General features: G+C 38.4%; 1 protein-coding gene across 1 annotated transcript; it reads left to right on the top strand.

The window, feature by feature from the left end:
* Positions 1 to 37: 37 nt before the first annotated feature.
* Positions 38 to 24,036, top strand: LOC140152438 (selenoprotein N-like). Its single transcript, XM_072174754.1, has 9 exons — positions 38 to 487; positions 5,525 to 5,650; positions 6,242 to 6,576; positions 10,306 to 10,457; positions 11,315 to 11,559; positions 13,021 to 13,126; positions 14,657 to 14,828; positions 15,984 to 16,091; positions 20,254 to 24,036. The coding sequence occupies exons 1-9, from the start codon at positions 101 to 103 to the stop codon at positions 20,351 to 20,353; spliced, it is 1,731 nt and encodes a 576-aa protein (XP_072030855.1). The 5' UTR covers positions 38 to 100; the 3' UTR covers positions 20,354 to 24,036.
* The last annotated feature ends 2,818 nt before the right edge of the window (positions 24,037 to 26,854 follow it).

The following is a 26,854-nucleotide window of genomic DNA, read 5'->3' as shown; positions in this document are numbered from 1 at the left end:
GCCTTGATGAACTGCACGTACAACTCAGTTGTACACATCAGAGTTTGATAGAAAAAGACACCATAGGTGCAACCCACCCTTGACATGCCATTTAGATAAAATGGCGGGTGGAAAGGACAAGAAAAAGCCCCATGATCGTGGGGAAGCTCGCGATAAAACTTCTCGCGGCAGTCAAGGCAATTCCTCCAGCGGAAATCACCGGGAGCAAGCAGTACAAGTGTCGCCTACAGATCTGCCAAGGCCAAAGAGGAAATGCTCCATAAAAAAGGTGGTGTTATTGTCAATTTTAGTAGCAATGGTTGCTGTTGGTATTGCTGCTTATCTGCAATATTTGACACACAAGAAAATCATACAAGAAATGATGATAATGAATCTTGGTCCTGAGGTGTATTCGACATTCTCAACGTATGATCGAGATGGAGATGGGTACCTGAGCCTAGCAGAGTTTGAGCCGCTTGCAGCCAAACTTGGTACTGAGGATATTGAGGTAAGCATATAATTATTAATATTCACATTGTGGTCACTTTAATATAATATTATACAATAGGTATCTATCTTATTCTTGAATTCATTTACAGATTTTGCCATCACAACATTTCCTGGGAGACTGTTCCAGTCGTTGACAACTCTTATGGAGAAGAACTTGCTCCTACAGTTCAGCCCTTTCTTCAGTGCTGGTTAAAACAGCTTGTCAATGTGTCCCCGCAGATGATTCTCGTCTCTTGTGAACATAGTCTGCTCCTGAATGCCTTCCAGACCGTTTAAGATTTTGAAGGTCTCAATCAGGTCACCTCTCAGTCGTCTCCATTCTAGACTGTACAGTGCACAACTTCAACTCTTTCAGCCTTTGGGTGTACTCTTTGGATCTCAGACTTGGAATCAGCTTTGTTGCCCTGCGCTGTACTTTCTCAATCATGTCTACATATGTATATCCTTCCTGTAGTTTGGGCACCAGGCTTGAACGCAATACTCTACATGTATGTAGGTGGGGGCGGATGTACGTCTTGTAGAGCAGACTAAAGCTCTCCTTGTTGAAATACTTAAAGCTCCTCTTGATTATTCTTAGCTTGGTCATTGCTTTGTTGGTTGCTGCAGCACACTGCTTACTTGCCTTCCCATCTTCTGTGATCACTACTCCCAGGTCTTTCTCCTCACTATCATGGGGTATCTTCTCGCTTCCAAGTTGGTACTCTGAACCACTGTTGGTATTGCCCATATGCATCCTCTTACATTTGCTTGCGTTGAACCACAGAAGCCATGTCTCTGACCACTTCTGGAGAGAATTTAGATCATTCTGCACTTTATATCGCCTGTCTTCTTCCTTCATAATATGCCTATATAACTTTGTATCGTCAGCATACATCTTCACGCTGGACTCCACGTTCTCCGGAAGGTCATTTATGTAGAGCACAAATAATATTGGCCCTAATACTGAGCCCTGCGGTACTCCGCTGCATACTTCCAACCAACTTGACTCGCTGTCCCCTACTGCTACTTTCTGCTTCCTTCCAATCAGGAACTCTTGGATCCATTACAACACCTTACTACCCACTCCATTATAGGCGCGCAGCTTAGATAACAATCTCTGGTGGGGTACTGAATCAAAGGCCTTGGAGTAATCAAGATATATTATATCCACTCCTCCTCCTTCATCCAACATACTTGTGATGTCCTCTAGGGTTACAAGAAGATCTGTGAGGCATGACTTGCCCTTGATAAACCCATGCTGGTCCTCTGTGATTTGGTTCAGCTCCTCTACATGGTGCAGAAGGTCCTTTCTAAGGCTTCCATCATCTTGCATGGTATGGAGGTGAGACTGACCGGTCTGTAATTACCAGGGGCTTTCTTGGATCCTTTTTTGTATATCGGCACTACTCTGGCTGATTTCCAATCATCGGGTAATTTCCCTTCCTCAAGCGACTTCCTGTATATAATATACAAGGGTTTGGCCATTTCCTCAGCACACCTGTTCAATACATGCGGGTTAATACCATCTAGCCCAGGTGATTTATCCGGCTTGAGTTTCTGCATCTGCTCTTTAACATCTTCTTCTGTGAACGTGCATTCAGTCAGAAATACTCCATTGTGCCTGGAGTTCAACTCTGGGATATCACCATCGGGTTCCTGTGTGAAGACTGTCTCAAAAAATTTGTTTAAGACATTAGCCGCTTCTTCATCTGTCTCAGTCAACTCTCCCTCTTCATTTTCCAACCTTGATATGCCGGTTTTAACTTTCTGTTTAGCCCTTACATAATTGTAAAACTGCTTTGGTTTCTCCTTGAATTCTTTCATCAGTTTATCTTCATAAGTAGCCTGTGCCTTGTTGATAACTTTCAACAGTCAACAGCAGCAGCCCATCGTGATCTTCTCATTATTTCTGCTGTTCTGGTTGTTTTATCCTGCACACCAAAGTATTATATTGTCTGCACGATTCATTACGATGTGATAACTGGCGATATTGCCCTTTTTCTTTGCACCATGGACCATACAATGTACATGTACAACCCTATTGGAGGGTTCTGTTCCAGTATTCCTGTTGATGTAGAAAAGCTTACTGCTTAGAATTAGTTTTAACCAATATGCACTACCACAAACTTTGGCTTGCACCTCAAATAAAAATGGGTACTGAATTTATATGCTCAGTGTGTATAAATGTGATGCACACTAAACTTAGAGAAAATCTGGTAAACCATAATTACATGTCATAGACAGTATTTCTCATTTTTTCTGAAACTTGATGAACAGTGCCATTTGAAGGATAAACATTTAATTTGTTTGATTCCATCTGTATTATATTTTTGTTAAAAACAAAGTACAATTTTAGCTTTATCTTTCATTTTCACTTTAAAAATATTGATGTACATTTTGTAGCTGACCCACTATATACAATGTAGCAACCAATATATCTTTTGATGTTACTGGAAACGGTAACTAATTTAAATGAAAATATGTGTGTAATTGTGTATCCCTCTTAACATGATATGCAAGTGTTTAATATGAACTTGTATGCTAACAGATTATATCTAAAACAACATCAAATACATAAACTAAACATCAAGATAACCAGTTATAAAAATGTAGTTTTATCTTTTAAAACTTATCCCAGCATCCAATTTATAATATATATAATGGTCTTTCAGAGAATGAGAATCTGCTTGGGACCATCTGTATAAAATGAATTTTACATGTACGTAAGTCCCTTTTGAGAGCAGAAAGTTACTAAAAAGACACCCAACCATTTTTTGTCACTAGCTATTTCAAATTAGTTTCCTTGGTTTTCAATTACCAAGTGCTTTCCAGTTTAGACCCTTTTTCCAAGAAAATTTCTGAAAATGTCTTTTGGGCATTTTTATGAAAAAAACATTAAATTTTATTGTAAACAGTTCTAATCTGCTGTTATTGTTTTCTTTGCTAAAAGCAATGGTTTTTGTTGGAGTGGTGCAGCTTTTCTGTCAATTAAAATAATTTGAATATTTTTTGACGTAAGCTTCAATTTAAATCATCTGAAAATCATATTTTATGGCAACTTCAATTTGGTCTACTTATAGATGTGTTTTTATGTCTCTCTCTCTAAGGTCACATTGCATACACGTATGCAGGTGTGGTTCGTATGAGAGTATGCCATCGAATGCGGTCAGCGGCAGCCCTGGTAGCCTCAGTGATGCTCAGGCCAGTGATAATTTTGATGTTGTCAAGCCAGCTTGCTGCAGGTCTGCCTCTCTTGCGTTTTCCCTCAACCATTCCTTGGACAACTGTTTTCTGAAGGCAGTGATGTCTGGTGATGTGGCCAAAGTATGATAACTTTCTAGAAATGATATCAGCTCGCAAGGTCTTCTGAACTCAAAGCTCTTGAAGAACCCACTCATTTGTTTTCCTCGCAGTCCATGGAATCCTCAGGATTCGTCGATAGCACCACAGCTCAAAAGAATCCAGTCTCTTCCTGTCAGATAATTTCATCGTCCAGGATTCAGATCCATATGATGCCACAGCAAATGCTGTTTATTTAGCATACGAAACTTGAGGGATGAAGGAAGTTTACTTTTCCACAGTTTGGTCAGGTTTGAGACTACACCTCGAGCTATTGCCAATCTTCGTTTTATCTCCTGGGTGCAGTCACTTTTGGTGTTAATGATGGATCCCAGAAATTTAAAGCTTTCCACCTCTTCAATGAAATCACCCTCTAAGGAAAAGTTTGCGTCAGTATCATTTCGTCCTGCGTCTACAATCATGACTTTCGTCTTCTTTGTGTTCAAGATCAGTCCCCTCTGTTCACTTGCTGATTTTATTGCTTTCAATAGATCCATCAATTCCTCTTTGCTACTGCAAACCAGGGTTGTGTCGTCTGCATATCTGAGATTTGTGATCTGCTGACCTTGTGATCTTCTATGGTAATTAACACCTCCTCGGAAGTCTTCCAAAACATCTCTCATGATGCTCTCAGCAAAGATGTTGAAGAGCTGAGGAGACAAAATGCACCCTTGTCTCACACCTCTGCCAATTTGAAACCACTCTGAGTCACCTCTACTCGTCCTGACTGAAGATTCCTGATCCTGGTATAGCGTACTGATGAGCTTCACCACGTGACCGGGAATCCAATAGAGGCCGTCAGCCTTTCGCCATCTTGTGGGTACAAACGATCTGCGTGTTCATGCATCGGACACTACGCGCAGGGCGCAGCTTTCCGCGCAGGGCGCAGCTTTCCACGCAGCTGTTATATCGCGTCGATGCGGTAATTTTGCTTTTCACGCATGGAGATCGAACGACCGTCGCAGCGTGTACCCACAAGATGGCGGTATATGACGTCACGCTGACGGCCTCTATATCCCCCATGATGTTCCATACATGTGTAGGTCTTGATGGTTGACACAGTCAAATGCCTTGCTGTAATCGATGCAACAAAGGTAGAGTGGAATGGAATGTCCTCTTCATTTTTCAATGATATTACGCATATTGACAATTTGATCCTGGTTCCTCTTCCTGCTCTAAACCCGGCCTGTTCGTCTGCTATCTCAGTCTCGAGCCTCTGTCTCATTCTTCTAGTGCTCTAAGTACAAAGTGCAAGTAAACACTGGTCCTGGAAAGGTTAGTTGCAGGACATCCTTCACCCATTTGAAGGTGTCGAGAGATGGGACCGCAGCACTGTTAAACTCCAGGTTGTTCCAGTCCCTAGTGGTTCTAGGCAAAAAGGAAGATTAGTGCCAGGGCATGAGTTGTGTCCTCTTGTATTACATGTAGATGTTGCTTCTTGTAGAACGGCTCAAGATCATATTGTTAACAGATCCTGTACCGTATTTGTTCCAATAAGCGGCCATGCTCCAATAAGCGCCCACCCAGTGTATTTTCAATTTGCTAATTATATAAAGATCAAAAATCTGAAATAATCAACTAACACTTGATCAAATCCATTTCTATTTAAGATCTTTGTACATGTATGTAAATGAGATTTAGATTTAGTTTTCAACTCCTCATACATGTAATTAATATAAAATCTATATTCACACCCTCTCCAAACTTCTCCACACAGCCTGTGAAGTTTGACCTTGAAGAACAAGATATGGATCCAGGGCAGGAGATCATGCTCATTGAAGCTCACTTCCAGCCACTTCTACTGCACACCATGTCTCAAGACAAGGACAGGACATTCTATAAGGTAAGATATGGATCCAAGACAGGAGATCATGCTCATTGAAGCTCACTTCCAGCCACTTCTACTGCACACCATGTCTCAAGACAAGGACATGACATTCTATAAGGTAAGATACGGATCCAAGACAGGAGATCATGTCTCAAGACAAAGATAGGATATGAGGTAAACAGATTAGAGTGAGATCTGAGATAGCATACATACATACATCTAATGCTACTTTTTATGCCAGTGTATTGGATTATCATGCATTTGGACCAAATTGATTTTCCTTTTATTTTTTGGTGAAGGCTCAAAATTGAATTGTCATGTTTAATTGAAAGTGTTCACATGCAACTGGCAGCAAACAAGTGGACAGGAATCCAAGGTGAGTGGCCTCCCCTATTTCCCCTGTCCATGAGCAAACATGGCAGTCCAGCCTGCACAAGATCTGCTGCTTCTCTGGATAGTATTAAAGCAACAGAGCCCAAAAGTAGTAATGTATTTGTTGACTTATGGGTTTTAAAACAGATTGTCGTTGCTTTTCTCTCGACTTGTAACTTGACCCTCCCATACCAACTAAACATGTGTATTCCCCTCTTGATTTTGTTAATAAAGGCAAGTGAAACCCTAAAAGGACTCACAGAATGGACAGACATATTCCAGCAATCAGCACCATATAATGTGAGACACTTCCAAGCTCTACTTCCAGAAGACACTATACCAGTGGGTTCTGTCTACACACTAATCAACACAAATCTGGACAAATTTGCCAACCAACTATCCAGCAATAGGTACTATCCACCAAGAGTCCATGGCAAAGCAGATGTATTTATTCATAAACTACTGAGTATGTTTCATCCCAGACCATTTGTGCATTCAAGGTTTGGACCACAAGGATCAATGGCAGTGATCAGAGCAGAGAATGACAAGTATTTGGATGTGGTGTTTAGGTGAGTAGGATGTTACTCAAATCATTATAAATCCAAACCCACTATCATAACTCTTAACAATAACATATTATAAACTCCCAGCCTAAAAAAATCTGAATTTTTCAAGTTCAAGTATCATGCATTGGCAAATGGAATCATCTCAACCAAGCCCACAGGTGCAGACTGTGTCTCCACACTCCAGTGACCATTAATACAGTATCTATTCCGTACGGTATATGCCTATCATTTGTATGGTAGACCTATATCATGCCACGCATCGTTTGCCTTTTTTATGTTATAAGGAGTATAATGGAGAGTTACAATGGGTTTGGAACTAACAATGTGTCTGTGACTTTTAAGTGCCACGTATACGTAGAATATTCCTTCCTAGATTGTATGTAATGTGTTGTTACTCTTTTGTGAAAATAATTATATAGGGCACTGTTATACACATTTTAGCTTCTCAAATCAAAACCATTGGAGCAATATATAATTCAAAATTTGGAAACATACTGTATTGATGGTAGGCCCCAATCTAAGATAGCAAACAGAACATTAAAAATCTGACCATGCCTCTTTAAAAAGTCCCATTGATGATCATCTGCAATGTGCTTCCATGCATACACCTTGTCTTTTTATAACCAAATATTAAATGAATACAATGTGAAAATATTTTCACTCAATACTACATTTGTAGGACTCAGTCTGCACATAATCTATGCTTGCATTGAAATTTGTCCAAATTAATTTCAAGCGTAATATTTCATTTGTATCAAATTTTATTTTGTAGCTTATTCCACTTCCTTTTCCCTAAGTTTGGTTTATTTTTAGTTTGAACTTCAGCAGTGAATCTTTTGTAGCTCACTGATCCATGCAATTATACAAAGGTTTTACACAATCCAGTCTTCTGGTAGTGAATGTGCGAATATATGTGCAGTGCTGAGCCTAGAGGCTGGAGAATGTTTGCTGCCCTACATCATGCCTTCATGTAGGCAGGCTCTATCTGGTCCATTCAGTCCAAAGGTGGCAATTGTTAAATTGAAATATAGGTATTATGATTTATGTAGCAAAAAATAATAAAATACATAATAAATTGACATTATGAAAGCTCAAAACTCTGCAACCAAGTACATTGTATGTACAGGATGCAAGGTTTTCAGCAATAACTTTGCAAGGTGATGATGATGATAATAACCTGTCAAAAGTGCCGTCTTTGACCTGGATGGATCAGACTTCAAATTTCCAAAGCACACCTCAAATCAAAATTTCTCTGTGTGAAGTAATTACAATTGACAGCAATCCTAATCTCTATGTAATGGTATATATAGAAAGTTAACATAAAATTGGCAAGTAAATATTGAAAGGTTAGTGAATTTGACTCCCAGCAGGTTTTGATAACATGTCATTTCTGGCACATTATGGGGCAAAATTATACAGGGTGGGTCAATTAGCACATTGGGAGAGAAATCAGGGTTAAGCACATGTAATTTAGAGTCATTTGAAACATCTTAAAGAACCTAAAATTGGAAATAACCATTTACATGTCTAAGATTTATTCCCACACCTCAGAATGGAACTATGTTTATTATCAGTTGAAATGAATGAAAAAATAAATAAATATCCATTTGTGATGGTAAAGGAATATTTTGAAAGGATATATTTTATTTCACAGCATCAGTTTTAAAGATTGTGTTTAAAAAAAATGTAATTAATGATTTATGGAGGTTTTGTTGCTCGTGCAAAGAAACTAAACAATTTTCGCCAGCATTTTGCCACATTTTTTTAGTCTTCGTTAATGCATTTTTAAAAAGAATTGGAAAATGGATGTGGTATTTACTCTATTAGTCACCCCTCTCCAATAAATGCCCCACCATTTTTTTAAAATGCTGAAATTTCCATCACTATCTTGTGTAAATAAGTCTACCACAGTCTACACACAAAAATGACATTGCAAAACCCGGAATTGAACCATTGCCATTGATCCTATGTTCATTTTTGTACCGGGGCCAGCAAAGCTGGCCGCGGTACTTATTAGTTGGATATAAAAAATTGCTGTTTCTATGTATGAAACAGAAATTCACAAAGAAAGCACGTACCTGAATCAAGTTGTTTTTATGATGTTTTATGCTTGTAATGTGTAAACATATAACTTGTGGTTGAACGGATATCAGAAATATTGTGTTGATTTTGCATGGTAAGGCAAAATAGGTATATGTTTTAGGAAAATAATTTTTCTGAATCTAGACTAGGAAGTTTTGCTGGTTCTCTTCACTAGAACACTTATCTTGGCAGGCTATGGGATCATGTGGGCAGACACACGGGTACCATACATGCTTTGTGTGAGTTCAGTATCTCAGTGTGTTGTATGGTATGTGATCCAATATCTCTGGTGAGAGCTACCTGCTGAGTTATGATGACATATTTAATTTACACATCTTACTCTATTCATGTTCCTCTGTCTGTGGTGGTCTGTTATCTTAATAGGCCTATGTGTTGGATAATTTTCAACTACATGTAACATGTTTGACCATGCAACATGCAGTAAACATGGTAAAAGTTGAATCCCTCACATCGAAGACCTGTAGGCCTATTAATAAATAAGCAAGATCACTGAATATTGGAAATATGTACATTTCCTGGTAACACGATGATGACCAAAAGCTATTGATGCACACATCACCTTCAAATATTTGGGTCTATTTTTATGATGACAAATATGTCACAACTAGAATGAAGCTTAGGGCATAGGTCCTAAGTAATGATTGAATTTTGTTACTTAGAATATTGGCTATCTTTTAGAATACCCTACCACTTTTTACATTCACAGTGTGGCTTTAAAGGTGCTATTTTTTGGGTTAAGTTTTGAAAAATAATATTTCTCGAAATTTTGCTTGTTACTTTGTATGCTTAAATTCTCAAAAACAAAAAGAGCTATGAATGAATTAATCTATAATATAGGCCCTAAGGTGCGAACGTCGGTTGTTTTTTAGGCCACAAGACCATTAAGCACTCCATGTATGTGGGGTATATGTGTAGGGGTGTTTGTACCCTAACAGTGTCTGCTTCCTACTCATGCCATCCAAACCTGGTGATAATAATATTTGAGTAGGAGGACATGTGAATTAGCGTCAACTAATCCTTTTCACCAATAGGCCCTACCACCAATCAACCAGTACTTCCCACCATCCAAAATCTCCCTATTTTGCCAGCCAACAATATCACATAATTATCAGAGATTACCCCATATGTTTAATTGCAAGCATCCAACCAAGGCCAATCAATTAGATGTACATCCTTGAATCACAATTGTCATTTTAAAACCATGTCTCGCCTGTCAAATATTACACATTACAAGCATCTTTCAGAAGGATTATTTAATCTTCACATGAAATCATTCCTGTCCCGGTACATCCCTTTTTAAAGGGTTTTTTATTTAAGCTTACTTAAAAAATCATTGTAAAAAATGCCCCCTCCCCCCTTTTGGGAAAAGGCAATACCCCAGGGCATTTAATAAAGTAAATACAGCACATTTGTAGATATGCGAACTGAGAGATATGATGTTAAAAACAAGCAGTTGTTTTTTTTTTTTTTTTAGGGGGGTCAGAATGTTCAGAATATTCAGCATTCTAGCATCACATAACATCATTTATAATTGCAATGCATGTAAACCAGTGTGCACAATTCGTAATCAACATTGCACTATATTACAATTCTCTTTAATAATGCCAACATTGTGTTTTTTCCTTTCAGGATTCATGCAGAGTATCAACTCAATGAGCCACCTAGACATCCATTTTGGTTCACACCAGCTCAGTTTACTGGCAATCTCATTGTGAACAAAGACTGTACTCATATTGAACATTTCCATCTCTATGTACCCACCAATAAAACTCTCAATGTTGGTAAGTCACAACAAAATGCTTTTAATGTATTTTAAAACTTAAGCAGAATGTATGTGATATTTGTTTGTTCAGACTTGGAAGTTGAGAATAATTTGAGGTATACTACAATGTGTGTAGTACTAATATCAAAGAATACTTTTACAGGGTGCTTTCAGATGATAATACAAACCAATTTATGTGGCTTCACTTGAAACTATTTACAGGACATTGGAATGTCATGAGAATGTCAATTTCATGTAAAACTCTCTTAGAAAAGTTTCTTTTTCTTTTGATACCGAAACTTGAGAATTGCGATAGGTTAAGGGAAGACCCTCATCAAAATCACTTTTTCTTTAATAAAGGTGCTATGATCACCAAATTTGGTCTGTAGGACCTTTGGGCCATTAAAAGGTAAAATAACGATTTTCACTTAATTTGCATATTCAATTGGCTGCCATCTTGGATTTGAAGGTGTCAAATTTCAAAATAGTGTATGGACCCAGGGAAATGATCTAGGAACTTGATTTTTATTTTAGATGAAAAAGAAAAGTCATATTAAAAAAAATATTGAAGTCGGGGTTTTTTTTTTAAACCTTTATTTTGGCCAAAAACAGCAAAAAGCCCCAAAACACTAAAAAAACCCCACTTTTTTGGACAAAAAAGGCCTAAGTTAAAAAAAAATTTTGGACAAATGATGCTTCACTTCATGTTGCAATTTCTTGGGAACCGGTAAATGCGATTTTTGTGGAATAAAAAGTATGTGAAAGAAAAAAGTCTGCTCTTTTACCTGGACTGACAATGAAATATGACTATAAATGGGTGTTTTTGATGAGGGTCTTCCCTTAAGGTCAACAATTTGTCATCTCATTTTTCATCAGACATGGAATGGATGAATGGACCTGTAGAGGGTGAGAACATGGAGGTAGACATTGGCTATATGCCACAGATGGAGTTACGCCATACCATGCCCTCAGCACAGGTACCGATATATGGAGAAAATGGTGATTTACTCTATGAGCCACCGCCTTCAACAGAAGAGGTGGGGACTATTGTGTGGACTCAAGAGATTACAATGGAAGATGCTATAAATAGATTAGAAACTAAAATGTATCCTTTTAAACAGGTAAGCTTTTCTTTTCATATTTGTGATATAATCATGCCAAATTATTCTTTTGTTAATAATATTGATTTTGAAATTATGGCTGAAAAAAAAAAAAAAGCGCAGTGATTTATAGTGCGCTACGCACAGGCAGCACAACGCCTAGACATTGATCCACAAGCCTCAGCACACTTTACAGGTTGTCGCTGACCACTACGGCCCACATCATTCCACAAACCATTAAACAACAATTCAGGGACTTTGCTGCTTCAAGAGCGCACACCCTAGACATTCCACAAATAACCTTCGCAACCAGGATCAGCTCCCCGAGTTTCGTACGGGTTACAATGAGACAAATTAGCAGTAAGTTCCTTGTCCATTTTCCCACGAGATCATACTAGGCACCGCCAGGGTTCGAACCCGCAAAATCTCGCACCATAGTCGAACGCCTTATCGATTGAGCTAACTTGACTGCCAAGGACTGAAAGGAGTCTTTAGGGAGCAGTGTAGCACACTGGTTAAGGTCTTTGCTTTAGTGCGAGAGGTTCCGGGTTCCACGTCCCAGCAGGACAAAATAATCAAATTCCGCTCTCCCCATGGCTCATGAACCATGATAAAAGATCTTGTTAAAGTTGTTTCCGATCATGGTAATAAGCTCGATTGTTGGCTGCACTTGCCTGTCTTGTATAAATGCCCCGACCGGCTATCTACGGCGACCCCTTTACCAGGTCACTTGTGCCTGGCAGAAATTTTGTCAGCATTTTGTGCTAAATTTCAAGTGTTAATGCCTACATTTGCTTGACATAAAAAAAATTAATCTGCTTTTGTGTTTGCAAAATGGAAATCGTCATATCTCAGGAACCATGAGGTTAATTGTAAAACCATTTTGGAAAATCCTGGAAGTATTTGTGTAGTGATTGAAAGACAGCTCATGCTGAGTATTTGTTACTATGCAGACAAAGTTAAGAATAACCAAAATGGCTGAAAAAGGGAGCCTGAGATTACACCCTGATTGTAACACAGAAGATATCTTACAATTCCCACAATGCATTGCTTCCATTTAAATGTCCTGTACTGATTTGTAATCCAGTTCAACATGGGTCGATAGTGATGAAAGATGCCTCAATAGTACGTTATACAGAGCGCATAAAAAAAATATGTTTATTTTATGACTATCGACCCATGATTAGCAAGTCTATGCTCAACTTGAAAACAAACAAAGGGAACATTTAAAAAGTAATATAAGTGTCATGAATGAAAGAAAAGTTAAACAAAATTCACATGAATATAAGTGACATTTGATAAAAATGAGTCGATGTGTCATGTTGGGTAGGATTTTGGGAAGGGGATTATATTTCAAAGGTGTTTAATAAATTAATATGGAAATAGCACCTATAAGGTGATATAGTATTCAGCTACATTATTCTCAGCTCTCATTATATCAATTTGTGTTTTACCAAATAATGGCTATTATTTTATTCCCAGGTGCCTTATTTATCATTTACTGATGCTTTCTCAGAGGCTCAGAAAGAAAACAAGCTGGTGCATCACATCTTACTTTGGGGTGCACTGGATGACCAATCATGCTGAGGTAAGTATGCTTGGAAATAAATTAAGGTTCCTTAGTCTTACCTAAAAGAATCAAGGCTCAGAAAGAAAACAAGCTGGTGCACCACATCTTACTTTGGGGTGCACTGGATGACCAATCATGCTGAGGTAAGTATGCTTGGAAAGAGATTCAGGCTCCTTAGTCGTACCTATATGTGACCGTCCACCACGAAGAGGTAGTAAAGTCGGCTCTAGGTCATTTTCTGTTTATTGCAGATGTTGAAAGAAAGCACTTTCAGCTTTAAAATGACACCTCAACCAGCTTTATCGGACATCTGGAAGTGAAGTTATGGTTCATCAAAGGTCAAATCCCTAATATATTTTACATAGAAATCCATATACTGTTCTTGATTTATCTCAAAATGGAAAATGCCGACGTTACAACCAGTTTGTGGTGGATGGGCATATATATAGAATCAAGGCTCAGAAAGAAAACAAGCTGGTGCATCACATCTTCCTTTGGGGTGCACTGAATGACCAATCATGCTGAGGTAAGCATGCTTGGAAAAAGATTCAGGCTCCTTAGTCTTACCTATATATAGAATCAAGGCTCAGAATGAAAACAAGCTGGTGCATCACATCTTACTTTGGGGTGCACTGGATGACCAATCATGCTGAGGTAAGTATGCTTGGAAAGATATTCAGGCTCCTTAGTCTTACCTATATATAGAATCAAGGCTGAGAAAGAAAACAAGCTGGTGCATCACATCTTACTTTGGGGTGCACTGGATGACCAATCATGCTGAGGTAAGTATGCTTGGAAAGAGATTCAGGCTCCTTAGTCTTACCTATATATAGAATCAAGGCTCAGAAAGAAAACAAGCTGGTGCATCACATATTACTGTGGGGTGCACTGGATGACCAATCATGCTGAGGTAAGTATGCTTGGAAAGATATTCAGGCTCCTTAGTCTTACCTATATATAGAATCAAGGCTCAGAAAGAAAACAAGCTGGTGCATCACATCTTACTGTGGGGTGCACTGGATGACCAATCATGCTGAGGTAAGTATGCTTGGAAAGAGAATCAGGCTCCTTAGTCTTACCTATATATAGAATCAAGGCTCAGAAAGAAAACAAGCTGGTGCCTCACATGTTACTTTGGGGTGCACTGGATGACCAATCATGCTGAGGTAAGTATGCTTGGAAAGAGATTCAGGCTCCTTAGTCTTACCTATAGAATCAAGGTTCAGAAAGAAAACAAGCTAGTGCATCACATCTTACTTTGGGGTGCACTGGATGACCAATCATGCTGAGGTAAGTATGCTTGGAAAGAGATTCAGGCTCCTTAGTCTTACCTATATATAGAATCAAGGCTCAGAGAGAAAACAAGCTGGTGCATCACATCTTACTTTGGGGTGCACTGGATGACCAATCATGCTGAGGTAAGTGTGCTTTGAATGAGATTAGGAATTTATACTTCCTGTATTATTACAGGCTTAGGAAACCTTTACAGCAATAGTATGTTATATCTTATCAGTAACACATCTCTCTTCTCATCTGTTTCCTCTCCAGGTTCGGGGCGGACTCTTCGGGAGACATCTCTCGAGAGTTCGCCCGTCATCCAGCTTCTGTCAGAAAACTTTGTCAGTTGCTGGGCTCTAGTGGCAGATCTCAAAGAGATACAAGCCAACTCATCTAACTCTGTACATAAAGATATAGCTACTAGGATATTAGATGCATATACGTAAGTAGAAAACAAATGTGAACGTCCACCACAAATATGTTTGTAATGTTGGCCTTTTCAGATATTTTTGAGATATTGGACAGGCAAATACTCCCCAAAATAAGCTTTACAATGATGTATTACATGACCTTGTTGCTTGATTGCAAGGTAGAAAAAAATCAATAAAGAGTTGAGAAATCGTTCTTTTTCCGATTATTTATGGGAATGGCCCTTATCTCAAACCAAGCTCTATTGACAGCCCGTTTGTGTTGGATGGCCACAAATGTATTCATTGTCAGTTACTGCTTTTGCACTTATATATTTTAGTGTTAGTGAATGAGAGTCATATGTGTGCAGTGGCTACCCTTGTTTTAAAGGACAGCCTCATTCTCCCACTTTATCCTATCAAAATAGAGATTTTGGCATCAGAAGAAAACTCATATTTTTCTCATAATCCCTGATAATCTCATGAAGCCTGAAATATGTCTTTTAGATGTTACCACCCACCTTTTTACTTCTAATATCAAAACTGCTAGTGCCATATAACTCCAAATCAGATTATGTTGGTACAAGCCTTAATTTAATGTAAAAAAACAACCACAATATACAACAATCTGACCACTCACCTATAAAATTTAAACTCCCATAGGTGGTAGACAGAGAAGAGAAAATATCTTACCCTTCCCAGAATCCTTTTTGTCACTATATAGAAAAATGCACTCGATAGAAAATCAGTATAAACAAAATTGAAATTGGAGAAATGCATTATGGAAGTATTAAATATCTCTTCTAAATTATTTTTCACCCTGATATGGCAGTCACATCAACACGCCAAGGCAGCTGTTTTGTGCACATATCTATGCGGCATCTTTAAGCGCATGTGTGTGTAAGCCAGCGCTTTGTTTAAGCAATGTATAAACCATGAGTCAGTCTCTTTATATTATGTAAGGTGCCTGAGGTGCTCCACTAACCACTACCCTTATGAAATGTCATTGGTTGCAGATTATGTGTCTAATTCACATAGACACAAAGGTTTGATTATTTGAAAAGATTATGATGTTTGTGATGATGTGGAAATGGCGGATCATAGTTAATGTTAATTAAGTTAAAGTTTTTTATCAGTTTGTGGGAATACAGTGAGCTGATAGTGACACCTGTTCCATTTCATTGTTTTAGATTTCCAGTTGAGATGATGGTTAGTTTACCAGATGGTACAGTTGTGCACCATGTCAATGCTAATGATTTGTTGGATTCCCAAGAAGGTGTTGCAGGAGAATTTATGGGGTAAGTATATCTGAGACATTAGAGAGATTGCGATGTTCCAAACGCAGCATGTGGAACATACGTTTTCACATACGTTTTTACGTACGTTAATACGGTGTTAAATATTGCTAGTCTCGGTTCCAAACTGGATTGTGCTCATTTGTCACGAAGGAGAACAAGTCAGCTGGAATGAAGACTATAATATTTGATCTAATCTAATCTAGGTCGATAGAGGGCATAGTGATTGAAAAAATAACAGTAAGCTGAGTCTCTGCCTAATTCAAACAGGCCGCTTTTTATTTTGACTAAAATTTTGACCTACATGCTGATTAAACTCAATTGTTTTTTTGTGCTCCCCAAAAACATATTTTGTTAGATTAAAGATCACTACATCCATACATCATGACTTTACTTTCAAAATTAGACTTTTTCATCCTGAAAATTGGGCGCGTTGTATGGACTTAGACATGAGGTAAAATCAGCATATTTCAACGTAGCATTTGCGTTTTATTCTACGTTGGAATCCAAAATGGGAAATCGCAATGTCATTTTTTGTATGCGAAGTATCACACATATTTCAATGGGCAATCACTGCGTATGAATATTGCGTTTAAATTTAGTCCATTTTTAACATATCGCTGTACCTTTATTATAATGAATTGTTACAAACAAAAAGGATCATAATAATAATTAGACTTTCCTTCGTATGTTCATTATCTTTGACTGTCTTTAACATATTGTTAAATGGACATGTTTTGTACATTTTCAACGATGTATCTACGTCGATGTATCTACGTCGATTTTTAGGGCACGGTGGCTCAGTGGTTACAGCCTTGGACTCATAATCCGAGAGCTTGCTCGGCGTGCGTGGGTTCGATTCCTGTCCCACCACCATGTTAGCGCCCTTGGGCAAGGCGCTTTGCCTCGCTTGCCTCACCCCACCCAGGTGCAATGGGAAGCTGTTAGGGGTAGTCACAGTCGTTGTACTGATGGACCCTCTGCGCCACTTGTAGGCTGCAAACGTGGTTCCGACATATTCTAATGACAGCGGAATAAATGTAAAGCGCTTTGAGGCTGTTTATGGCATAAAGCGCTATATAAATATCTACATTTATTTATTTTTATTTTTATTTCGCACGTGGAATATCTTCAAATAGCTAAATATGTGACCTCGCTTCGATACAGGAGAGTGGTTTTGAATAGATCAACATACGTCCGATGTCTATGTTTGAAAATCGCAATGTCTCTATTGACATTACAAACTCCAAAAGCATTGTGGTGCGGTTTTGGTACACATTGAACTCTGACCTATCAGGGAAATTATTAAATTTAATAATATTATTATTCATTCATTTATTATTGTGACAATTTTATCATTAAAATATTTGAAATTAATTTGTGAGATAATCATGTGTTTTCATTTTTTTATTCTAGTAAAACATTTTAAACAACATTTTGTATGCACAAAAAACAAACTTCCTGATAAGCAGAGTTCAATGTGTACCAAAACTGTCTCAAATTGTTGTAAATTTTAATGCTGATTTGTGTGGGGGAGAGGGTGGGTTGTGTGCATTTGTAATACCTGCATGGCTTATTTGCTGGTGTAAAGTCAGGTAACAGTTTGATGTAACAGTAACTCCCTCCCCCTATCCTATATTAACCCTGATGCAAGTCACTGCAGGAGGCTGCTATCTCCCTATGCCCTCCCTATCTCCTATCCTATAGTAAACCCTGATTCAAGTCACTGTGGGAGGCTGCTACCTCTCTACCCCCCTCCCTCCGTACTATCCTATGGTAAATCCTGATTCAAGTCACTGCAGGAGGCTGCTATCTCCCTATGCCCTCCCTATCTCCTATCCTATAGTAAACCCTGATTCAAGTCACTGTGGGAGGCTGCTACCTCCCTACCCACTCCTTCCTATCCTATGGTAAACTTTGATGCAAATCACTGTGGGAGGCTGCTACCTCTCTACCCTCCCTCCCTCCTATCCTATGGTAAATCCTGATTCAAGTCACTGCAGGAGGCTGCTATCTCCCTATGCCCTCCCTATCTTCTATCCTATAGTAAACCCTGATGCAAATCACTGTGGGAGGCTGCTACCTCCCTACCCACTCCCTCCTATCCTATGGTAAACCCTGATGCAAATCACTGTGGGAGGCTGCTACCTCTCTACCCTCTCCCTCCCTCCTATCCTATGGTAAACCCTGATGCAAGTCACTGTGAAAGGCTGCCACCTCCCTACCCTCTCCCTCCCTCCTATCCTATAGTAAACCCTGATTCAAGTCACTGTGGGAGGCTGCTACCTCCCTACCCCCTCCTTCCTATCCTATGGTAAACCCTGATGCAAATCACTGTGGGAGGCTGCTACCTCTCTACCCCTCCCTCCCTCCTATCCTATGGTAAATCCTGATTCAAGTCACTGCAGGAGGCTGCTATCTCCCTATGCCCTCCCTATCTTCTATCCTATAGTAAACCCTGATGCAAATCACTGTGGGATGCTGCTACCTCCCTACCCACTCCCTCCTATCCTATGGTAAACCCTGATGCAAATCACTGTGGGAGGCTGCTACCTCTCTACCCTCTCCCTCCCTCCTATCCTATGGTAAACCCTGATGCAAGTCACTGTGAAAGGCTGCCACCTCCCTACCCTCTCCCTCCCTCCTATCCTATAGTAAACCCTGATTCAAGTCACTGTGGGAGGCTGCTACCTCCCTACCCACTCCTTCCTATCCTATGGTAAACCCTGATGCAAATCACTGTGGGAGGCTGCTACCTCTCTACCCCTCCCTCCCTCCTATCCTATGGTAAATCCTGATTCAAGTCACTGCAGGAGGCTGCTATCTCCCTATGCCCTCCCTATCTCCTATCCTATAGTAAACCCTGATGCAAATCACTGTGGGAGGCTGCTACCTCCCTACCCACTCCCTCCTATCCTATGGTAAACCCTGATGCAAATCGTTGTGAGAGGCTGCTACCTCCCTACCCTCTCCCTCCCTCCTATCCTATGGTAAACCCTGATGCAAGTCACTGTGAAAGGCTGCCACCTCCCTACCCTCTCCCTCCCTCCCATCCTATAGTAAACCCTGATTCAAGTCACTGTGGGAGGCTGCTACCTCCCTACCCACTCCCTCCTATCCTATGGTAAACCCTGATGCAAATCACTGTGGGAGGCTGCTACCTCTCTACCCCTCCCTCCCTCCTATCCTATGGTAAATCCTGATTCAAGTCACTGCAGGAGGCTGCTATCTCCCTATGCCCTCCCTATCTTCTATCCTATAGTAAACCCTGATTCAAGTCACTGCAGGAGGCTGCTATCTCCCTATGCCCTCCCTATCTCCTATCCTATAGTAAACCCTGATGCAAATCACTGTGGGAGGCTGCTACCTCCCTACCCACTCCCTCCTATCCTATGGTAAACCCTGATGCAAATCGTTGTGGGAGGCTGCTACCTCCCTACCCTCTCCCTCCCTCCTATCCTATGGTAAACCCTGATGCAAGTCACTGTGAAAGACTGCCACCTCCCTACCCTCTCCCTCCCTCCTATCCTATAGTAAACCCTGATTCAAGTCACTGTGGGAGGCTGCTACCTCCCTACCCACTCCTTCCTATCCTATGGTAAACCCTGATGCAAATCACTGTGGGAGGCTGCTACCTCTCTACCCACTCCCCTCCTATCCTATGGTAAATCCTGATTCAAGTCACTGCAGGAGGCTGCTATCTCCCTATGCCCTCCCTATCTTCTATCCTATAGTAAACCCTGATGCAAATCACTGTGGGAGGCTGCTACCTCCCTACCCACTCCCTCCTATCCTATGGTAAACCCTGATGCAAATCGTTGTGGGAGGCTGCTACCCCCTACCCTCTCCCTCCCTCCTATCCTATGGTAAACCCTGATGCAAGTCACTGTGAAAGGCTGCCACCTCCCTACCCCTCCTTCCTTCCTATCCTATGGTAAACTCTTCTTCAAGTCACTGCAGGAGGCTGCTACCTCCTTCCCTCACATCCTATGGTAAACCCTGATGCAAGTCACTGCTGGAGGCTCTACCTCTCTCCCTCACTCCCTCATATCCTGTAGCTTTTAGCCTTGTACATACAGCCAGTTTAGGACATTGTTGTGAATTTGAGCTTACTTGAATATTACTAAAACTAAGTTTAACTGAAATATTTTCACTTTCTTTTCAGCATCTTCGAAGATCCAATGGCGACAGCTTATGCTAATTTTCTCAAGATGGGTTTATCTAAAGCAGAGGAAGTAACACAGATCTCGTCTCAAGGTGCATAGGTGGTCAAAAATGGTGCTTCCATTTTTGTAATAACTCCAACTCCTTTAGTCAATGACATCAATACTTAGATGCACCCTGTCCCATGCATTTTTAAGTGAATCTGAATTCTGTAGTGATGTCACTGACTCACAGGTGTAAAATGTCATTCCCATAAGCAAATTTGATGAGAATTGGCAGACTATCACCGATATGTTGCATTTTGCTGGATCATTGTGTAATAGCATTGGGCTATGGGCTATTCCATTTAAAATCCACACCACCCCTGTGGATTTTGGAAATATCTTTCACAGGTATGAATTTCAAATGGAATGAACAAATTAGGCAGTTCCATTTGAATTTCATACTCCTTCTGAGTTAGATTCAACCTGAATCTTCTACAGAGGGAGGGTGAGTTTCAAGTAGAGTAAATGTACATGTGCTAATTCCATTTGAAATTCATGCTCCACCTGTGGAAGATATTTCCCAAATCTTACACAGGGGGAGTGTATACTTTAAATGGATTAGCCCATATGAACCCCTTGACTTGAAAGATCATTAGAGACACTCTAATGTACTATATAATGATTCTGACTGAAAAATAAAAGCAATAAAATGTTGATGATTACAAAATGATAACATTGTGTTAAATTAAAGATGCTTTCTTTGTCCGCCATGAATTTTGATAGAATGTGTGACGGAACATTTAAAAGGGCATTTCGTGATCCACAGCATCATCCCCCCACTTTTCTCAAAAAAAGTTGAGATTTTGATATCACTGGAAACCTCTGGCTACATAATGTTTATGTACAAAACATTTCTTGGAGATTAATTCGTTTAGCAAAGATATCGTGAAACTTGAATTTTGTTCTGGTATACCAGAATGAAATTACAACACATTGTCTATGGAGTAGTGTAATGCACATAATCATGCATAACTCAGAAACGCAAAATCGGAATCAACTGAAATTTTGGGAAGAAGCTTTTTTCGTGGATATCTAATTAAAAATGTCATAAAAAGAGTATGCTAGGATCACGAAATACTCCTTTAAGATCAAATTGCGCATCACAGATTGATATTTTTTTATAGAATGCAAGATAACAGGAAAAAGTTTTTGCACATCTTTATCAATGTCATCAGAACATTGATTTTGGATAATGGTTGATGATTCTTAGTGGATAGATGCTATTGCCTGTGTATTAGAAGATTTATTTTTACAACCAAAATTCAAATCAATTGCCATTATATCTTGCCAAATGTAAGTAATTTGTAAGTGTTTCATGAAGAAATATTCCATAGTGTTAATATAGAAACAGATGTCTCTGGAACAGTTTCTATCACATGGTATATTGTCATTCCATTTTATGCATCTCATCATCTTTGAACAAGAGACAATGAACCTCTTCAGTCAAGAGACAATAATATTGGGCTATTCCAGTTGAAATCTATACCCCCTGTGGAACACATGACTGTAATCTCCCACACAAGGGGTGTGAATTTCAAATGGGTTTACCTGAATTGGTGACTCCCGTTGAAATCAATACTCACTGTATGGGAGATTAAGATCATGTCTTCCATAGAGGGTGTATGGATTTTGACTGCAATAGATCATTGTCAACTCTTTTATAAAAGATTATTTATTTTCAATAACAATGAGCAATTTTTTTAAATATGAATATTTATTGAGTTTGTACTTAACATTTCACATGTTGGATCCTGTTGTATCAGATATTTTTTGTGCTTCTTAAGTTTTAACTGGCAAAACTAACATTGTTTTTCACTTAAATGCTCTTAGATTAAAATATATAACTAAGGCTGAAAAGATATCATGTGTTTTCATCCATACAAGTTTGTGTTGCAGTTTTATGTACTAAATTAAAGCCTGTATATATGATTTCTGTTATTCTTTCGCTTATGTTAAAATAATATTAGTACCTTAATAACTGTCTCTGACACTGTTAATACCTTAAAATATCATGTTTTTGCTTTGTATCAAACAACATAGTTTATAATAGCTTCAAAAAGGAACATAATTAGGGGTTCATTCATAGGATTGAGGGCATGATCGCTGTTTATGCCCGAGGCGTGACCCGTTCATACATACCCAACATTCTTAGCAATTCAATACAGATGAAAATAATAAGGGTTTACAAGTTTAAATAACATTTCCATACCGTTTTCCTTCATAAATTGGAAGAAAATGAGTAGGCCTACTTGCAGGAAGCAGTTCGGCTCATGAGGTCAACGGCTGGGAGTCAACGCGTGATACGCGTTATCTTTTGCGCTCCGCGTGAGATGGGCGTGGTGACATGCGCGTGTACGCAACACTAGCAAATCGTGGATCGTGTTAATTGGGTTCCAACGCTGCGTGGCGCGGCTTGTTTATGCCCTGCGTACTGGTCATAAACGGAATTTATGACCAGCAAAAAAGGGCCCAAATCCAATCAGAAACGTTGTTATATCATGAGTATGTATGAATGGTGTGATAATGAACACGTACATGCTTGCAAGTATTTATACAGACACTTGGATCATGTAATCCTAGTAATTATTTTGTATATTGACAAACCCACCTAGTATCTCTTCCACCTTGTACATGATAAATCTGCTAGTATGTATTTGGTGTTAGTTTTTCATTTTGAAACCATAATTATTGTACTATGTAGATTCATTCCACAGCTCCCTCTGGAAGCCACTGCAGGAATAATGTAAGGTATGATGCAGTTGGACTTTACATTGGCATTGAAATTCATAGATTTTACCTTCTGCAATTCATGATTGGACAGTTGAAATCCATATGCCCCCCATGGAAGACTTTACCTTAATCTTCCACATATGGAGTAAGGATTTCAAATCGGGTGAGCGGAATGGATGACTCCATTTGACATATATACCCCCTTTGTGGGAGATTAAGGTCATATCGCCATTCGTCCATAGGGGGTGTATGGATTTTAACTGTAATAGCCTATTTGGTGTCCAAAACTACTGGACCAAATTGCAAATAATGACCAAATAGTCAGCTGTTATTTGCAGATTTCAGTCAAATTCTAGGAAAGACAAATCTGGCATTGTTGGTACTTTCCCTGTTAGAATTCAAACAACATTGGAATTTTCCAACTGGAATTTACAGTTGTATGTTCCTCAAGTAATGGGATATGTGAAATTTATTTAGAATGTTGTGACATGTGCACTGTACTATTGGAATGGACTTTGAACAAATGTGGTGTTGTTTTGGGTTTTTTTTTTGTGTGGTCTGGTAAAACCACCAAACAAGCAAATTTAATGTGTAGGATAATCTACCACATGCCCCACATGGTGTGGGATTCTAACTTAGACAAAACAAGTAATTTGCTCTCGGCTTTGAGTTCCAGAAACAAGAACTTGCCTCATATGAGCCATAAAAGACATTTGAATCAATTATGGTGGTAAAAATATTAACTTTTCTATTGTGTATGTAGCTTGTATAGTAATCCATCAGCTTTCAGTGTTCAGTATTTACATCCAAAGGTAGGTATGAAATATCTATTTTTGATACTTAATTTATTAGAGCTTGTATTTCTTGTGGATCTTCCTTTCATACTTGGTTGTATTATAAAATGCAAAGGCTTAACTTAACCTAGAGAGTGTTTGATAAAAACAAATCATGGTTAGTATTTTGTGATATGATATCATGAACTTCCAATACTCTTTCAAGCTTTTCATACCCATTAAAATCATGTATGATATTATGTATGTTGCTGAAGAGCTGTTCTGTCAGAAAATTGTCAAAGCAAATAGAACTGAATAGTTTAGGGTATTGAGTAATAAAACAAGTTATTACATAGTTTTGAAAATTGCTGCTGCTCTTAAATTATATCAATTTTGAAAATCGAATCTCATTTGAACCCATTTCATTACTCAAAAAGATTGTACATAGAACATGTCTAATACTCAGACTTATTACACAGTGACATAAACTTTTCAGTCTTATTTGGTCTGAAAGTAATTAAAAATTTCTGACATATGCCTACATTTTAAGAGTAATCTTGACTTCATCTTGCATAAGTGAATCAGCATTATTATCAGAAGGTTTTAGGAGTGGCTTGAATTTCTGATCCTGTCAATTTTATTATCCTTTGATATTCTTATAGGATTGCAAGCTCAGGCCACAAATCAGCTTGGATTCTACTACACATGCTTTTATTATGCATTGTCAGTTTTCCAACAGCTCTTTATAGCTTTATAAAAAAACAAACATTGTTATAGACACCAGCAGAGATCAACTCGGAATGTTGCGTCTGACTTCAAGGCAGATAATGAGATTGGTTGCTGACCTGCACAGTATAATTATATTTGGTATGATTGACAAGACTTCAGATGTAACATTCCGAGCTTATCTATCCTGGTGACTATAGATGAGTTCATCATAATTATACTAAATGACATTTAGCAGTGGTTGTAGGGGGCGGCCCTGATTTGGTAAAACGATCTAACTTGAAATTTGGACATTTTGAGATAAATTCATATCTTGGGTAATGTGAGGGTGCTCTTTCCATTGGTGATATCCTCAAATTACCACCGTGCTTCATTTTGAAGATAGCAGAACCTATCTTGACATTTTTTGTCACTTTACGTGTATTTAATGTGGTAAAATGAGCTATCTCAAAGTTAGATCATTTTACCACATTAGCCAAGACCCTAGAGAGCGTCAGATAAACCCTAACGCATTGATGATAACACGGCAAAACAACCTATCTCAAGATAGATTATTTTACCAAATTAATGAGTCTCGCTATGTTTATTTTTGTTATGAGGTAAAACAATGTAAAACAATCTAACTTCCTAAAAATGGTTGCCATTTCAAAATTACTCAACCAAATTATCCAATTTTTTACAAATAAAAAGATGTTCATATTTTCTAAGATATTAGATGTGTTTAGTAATTCATTTTATTCAAAAAGAAAAACGTCAAGTGTTCAAACTTAAAAGCACTTTTTCTCGAAACAGCGATTTTCAAGTTAGATCATTTTACCAAATCAGGGCCGGCCGGGGTCCTCCAAAACTCTGCTTTTTCCTCCCAGATAAAATTTTTTTTTTTAAATGAAAGTAAATACTATTTTTTGCAAATTGCAAATCAGTGGCAATTTTTCTTTTTTGCTCATCTCAGAATTAACATCCCCTCAATGCCTCCCCCACAGAATATTGTGTTGGTTATCAAGTAATGCATTTATAAGAGCCTGTGTAGTCTAATTCAAGGTTCGGTTTGTAATCAATCCAATTTCTTATTTCAGTTATATATAATCTTGTGTCATACAGATTTGTGAAAATGATTCCAACTATAATGTGCATAAAGTGAGCATTTCTATATTAATGTTATATTTATTGATGATGACCTCATCATAAAGCACATACTTTGTGTCTGGTGTGGTTGGACGGCTCAAATATAATGCTATTTAGAATGTTCAATTTGTTGCACATATTATTGGACATCATTTTCAAAGTTTGTCTTGTATATAAATTTTCAATCTATGTGAACTAATGATATTGTTTGGTTCTAATGTCTAGGCCTTTACAACTCTGTGCTCTAATGTGAAAAGTGCACTTATTAAAAATAAAATATGGAGAAACAATGCTTACATGTAGTGGATTTATTGTATCCTTTTTGTTTGGTATGAAGTTCAGTAGCATACGCAAGTGATAAATCTGTTGTCATTCAGTGGGGGGAAGTGCACCCGGTCAGAGGGAACGTGCACCCGGTCAGGGGGAAATGCGTCAATGAACAATTTTATTCTTGTCTTATGATTACCACTGATGAAGTTATCAGAGGAACTATATATTCCAGGGGTATGAGCAAGGGCTATTTTAACGTGCCTCCTAGCACGTCCGTGCAGTGAAAATAAAAATCTGTGCAGTTAGAATTAAAAACCCGTGCTAAAATATTACTATACAAGTTCCTATACTAATGACAAGGACATTAAAGTAGTTCCTCTCCAGAGTAAGACTGATCGAGTCGGAAAATCCTCTACAGACTTGACAATAAAAATTATACAATTGCAATTTCGCTTTTTTGAAAAAATAAATAAAGAGATCGTGGCAGTAATGTTATAATACAATGTTAATCAGAATGCAAAAACGAATATAAACTATCTGCAAAATTACATAAAATGCACACAGGTGCATACAATTTAATGAAATTCCAATATCTGTAAAATGTTTGTAATATAAATCATGAAAAAAAAATGATTGGATTCACTTAGAAGAGTAGGTTTTCATATAAAATGTCAATCCATTTAATGAAAATGATCATTTTTTACAACTAAATGAAAGTATAAAGCTGGTTTACTGATATCAAGTTAAATGTTAAACGGTATTATGTTAAAAATGTTAATCATGAAAATGAAAAACGCATAAAAAACCTAACAAAATGTACATCTTCAATACGAAATGTCAACATTTTCAAACGATGGTCGGCTTTTCCTCCCAGCTACATACACTTTTAAGTTCATATCATTAGATTAAAAATGTTTACTTTGAGGACTTTTAA

The sequence above is a fragment of the Amphiura filiformis genome, chromosome 5 (assembly GCF_039555335.1).
Source record: "Amphiura filiformis chromosome 5, Afil_fr2py, whole genome shotgun sequence".
Lineage (NCBI taxonomy): Eukaryota > Metazoa > Echinodermata > Ophiuroidea > Amphilepidida > Amphiuridae > Amphiura > Amphiura filiformis.
The sequence above is the reverse complement of the archived record's forward strand: the minus strand, read 5'-3'. Positions and strand labels throughout refer to the sequence as shown.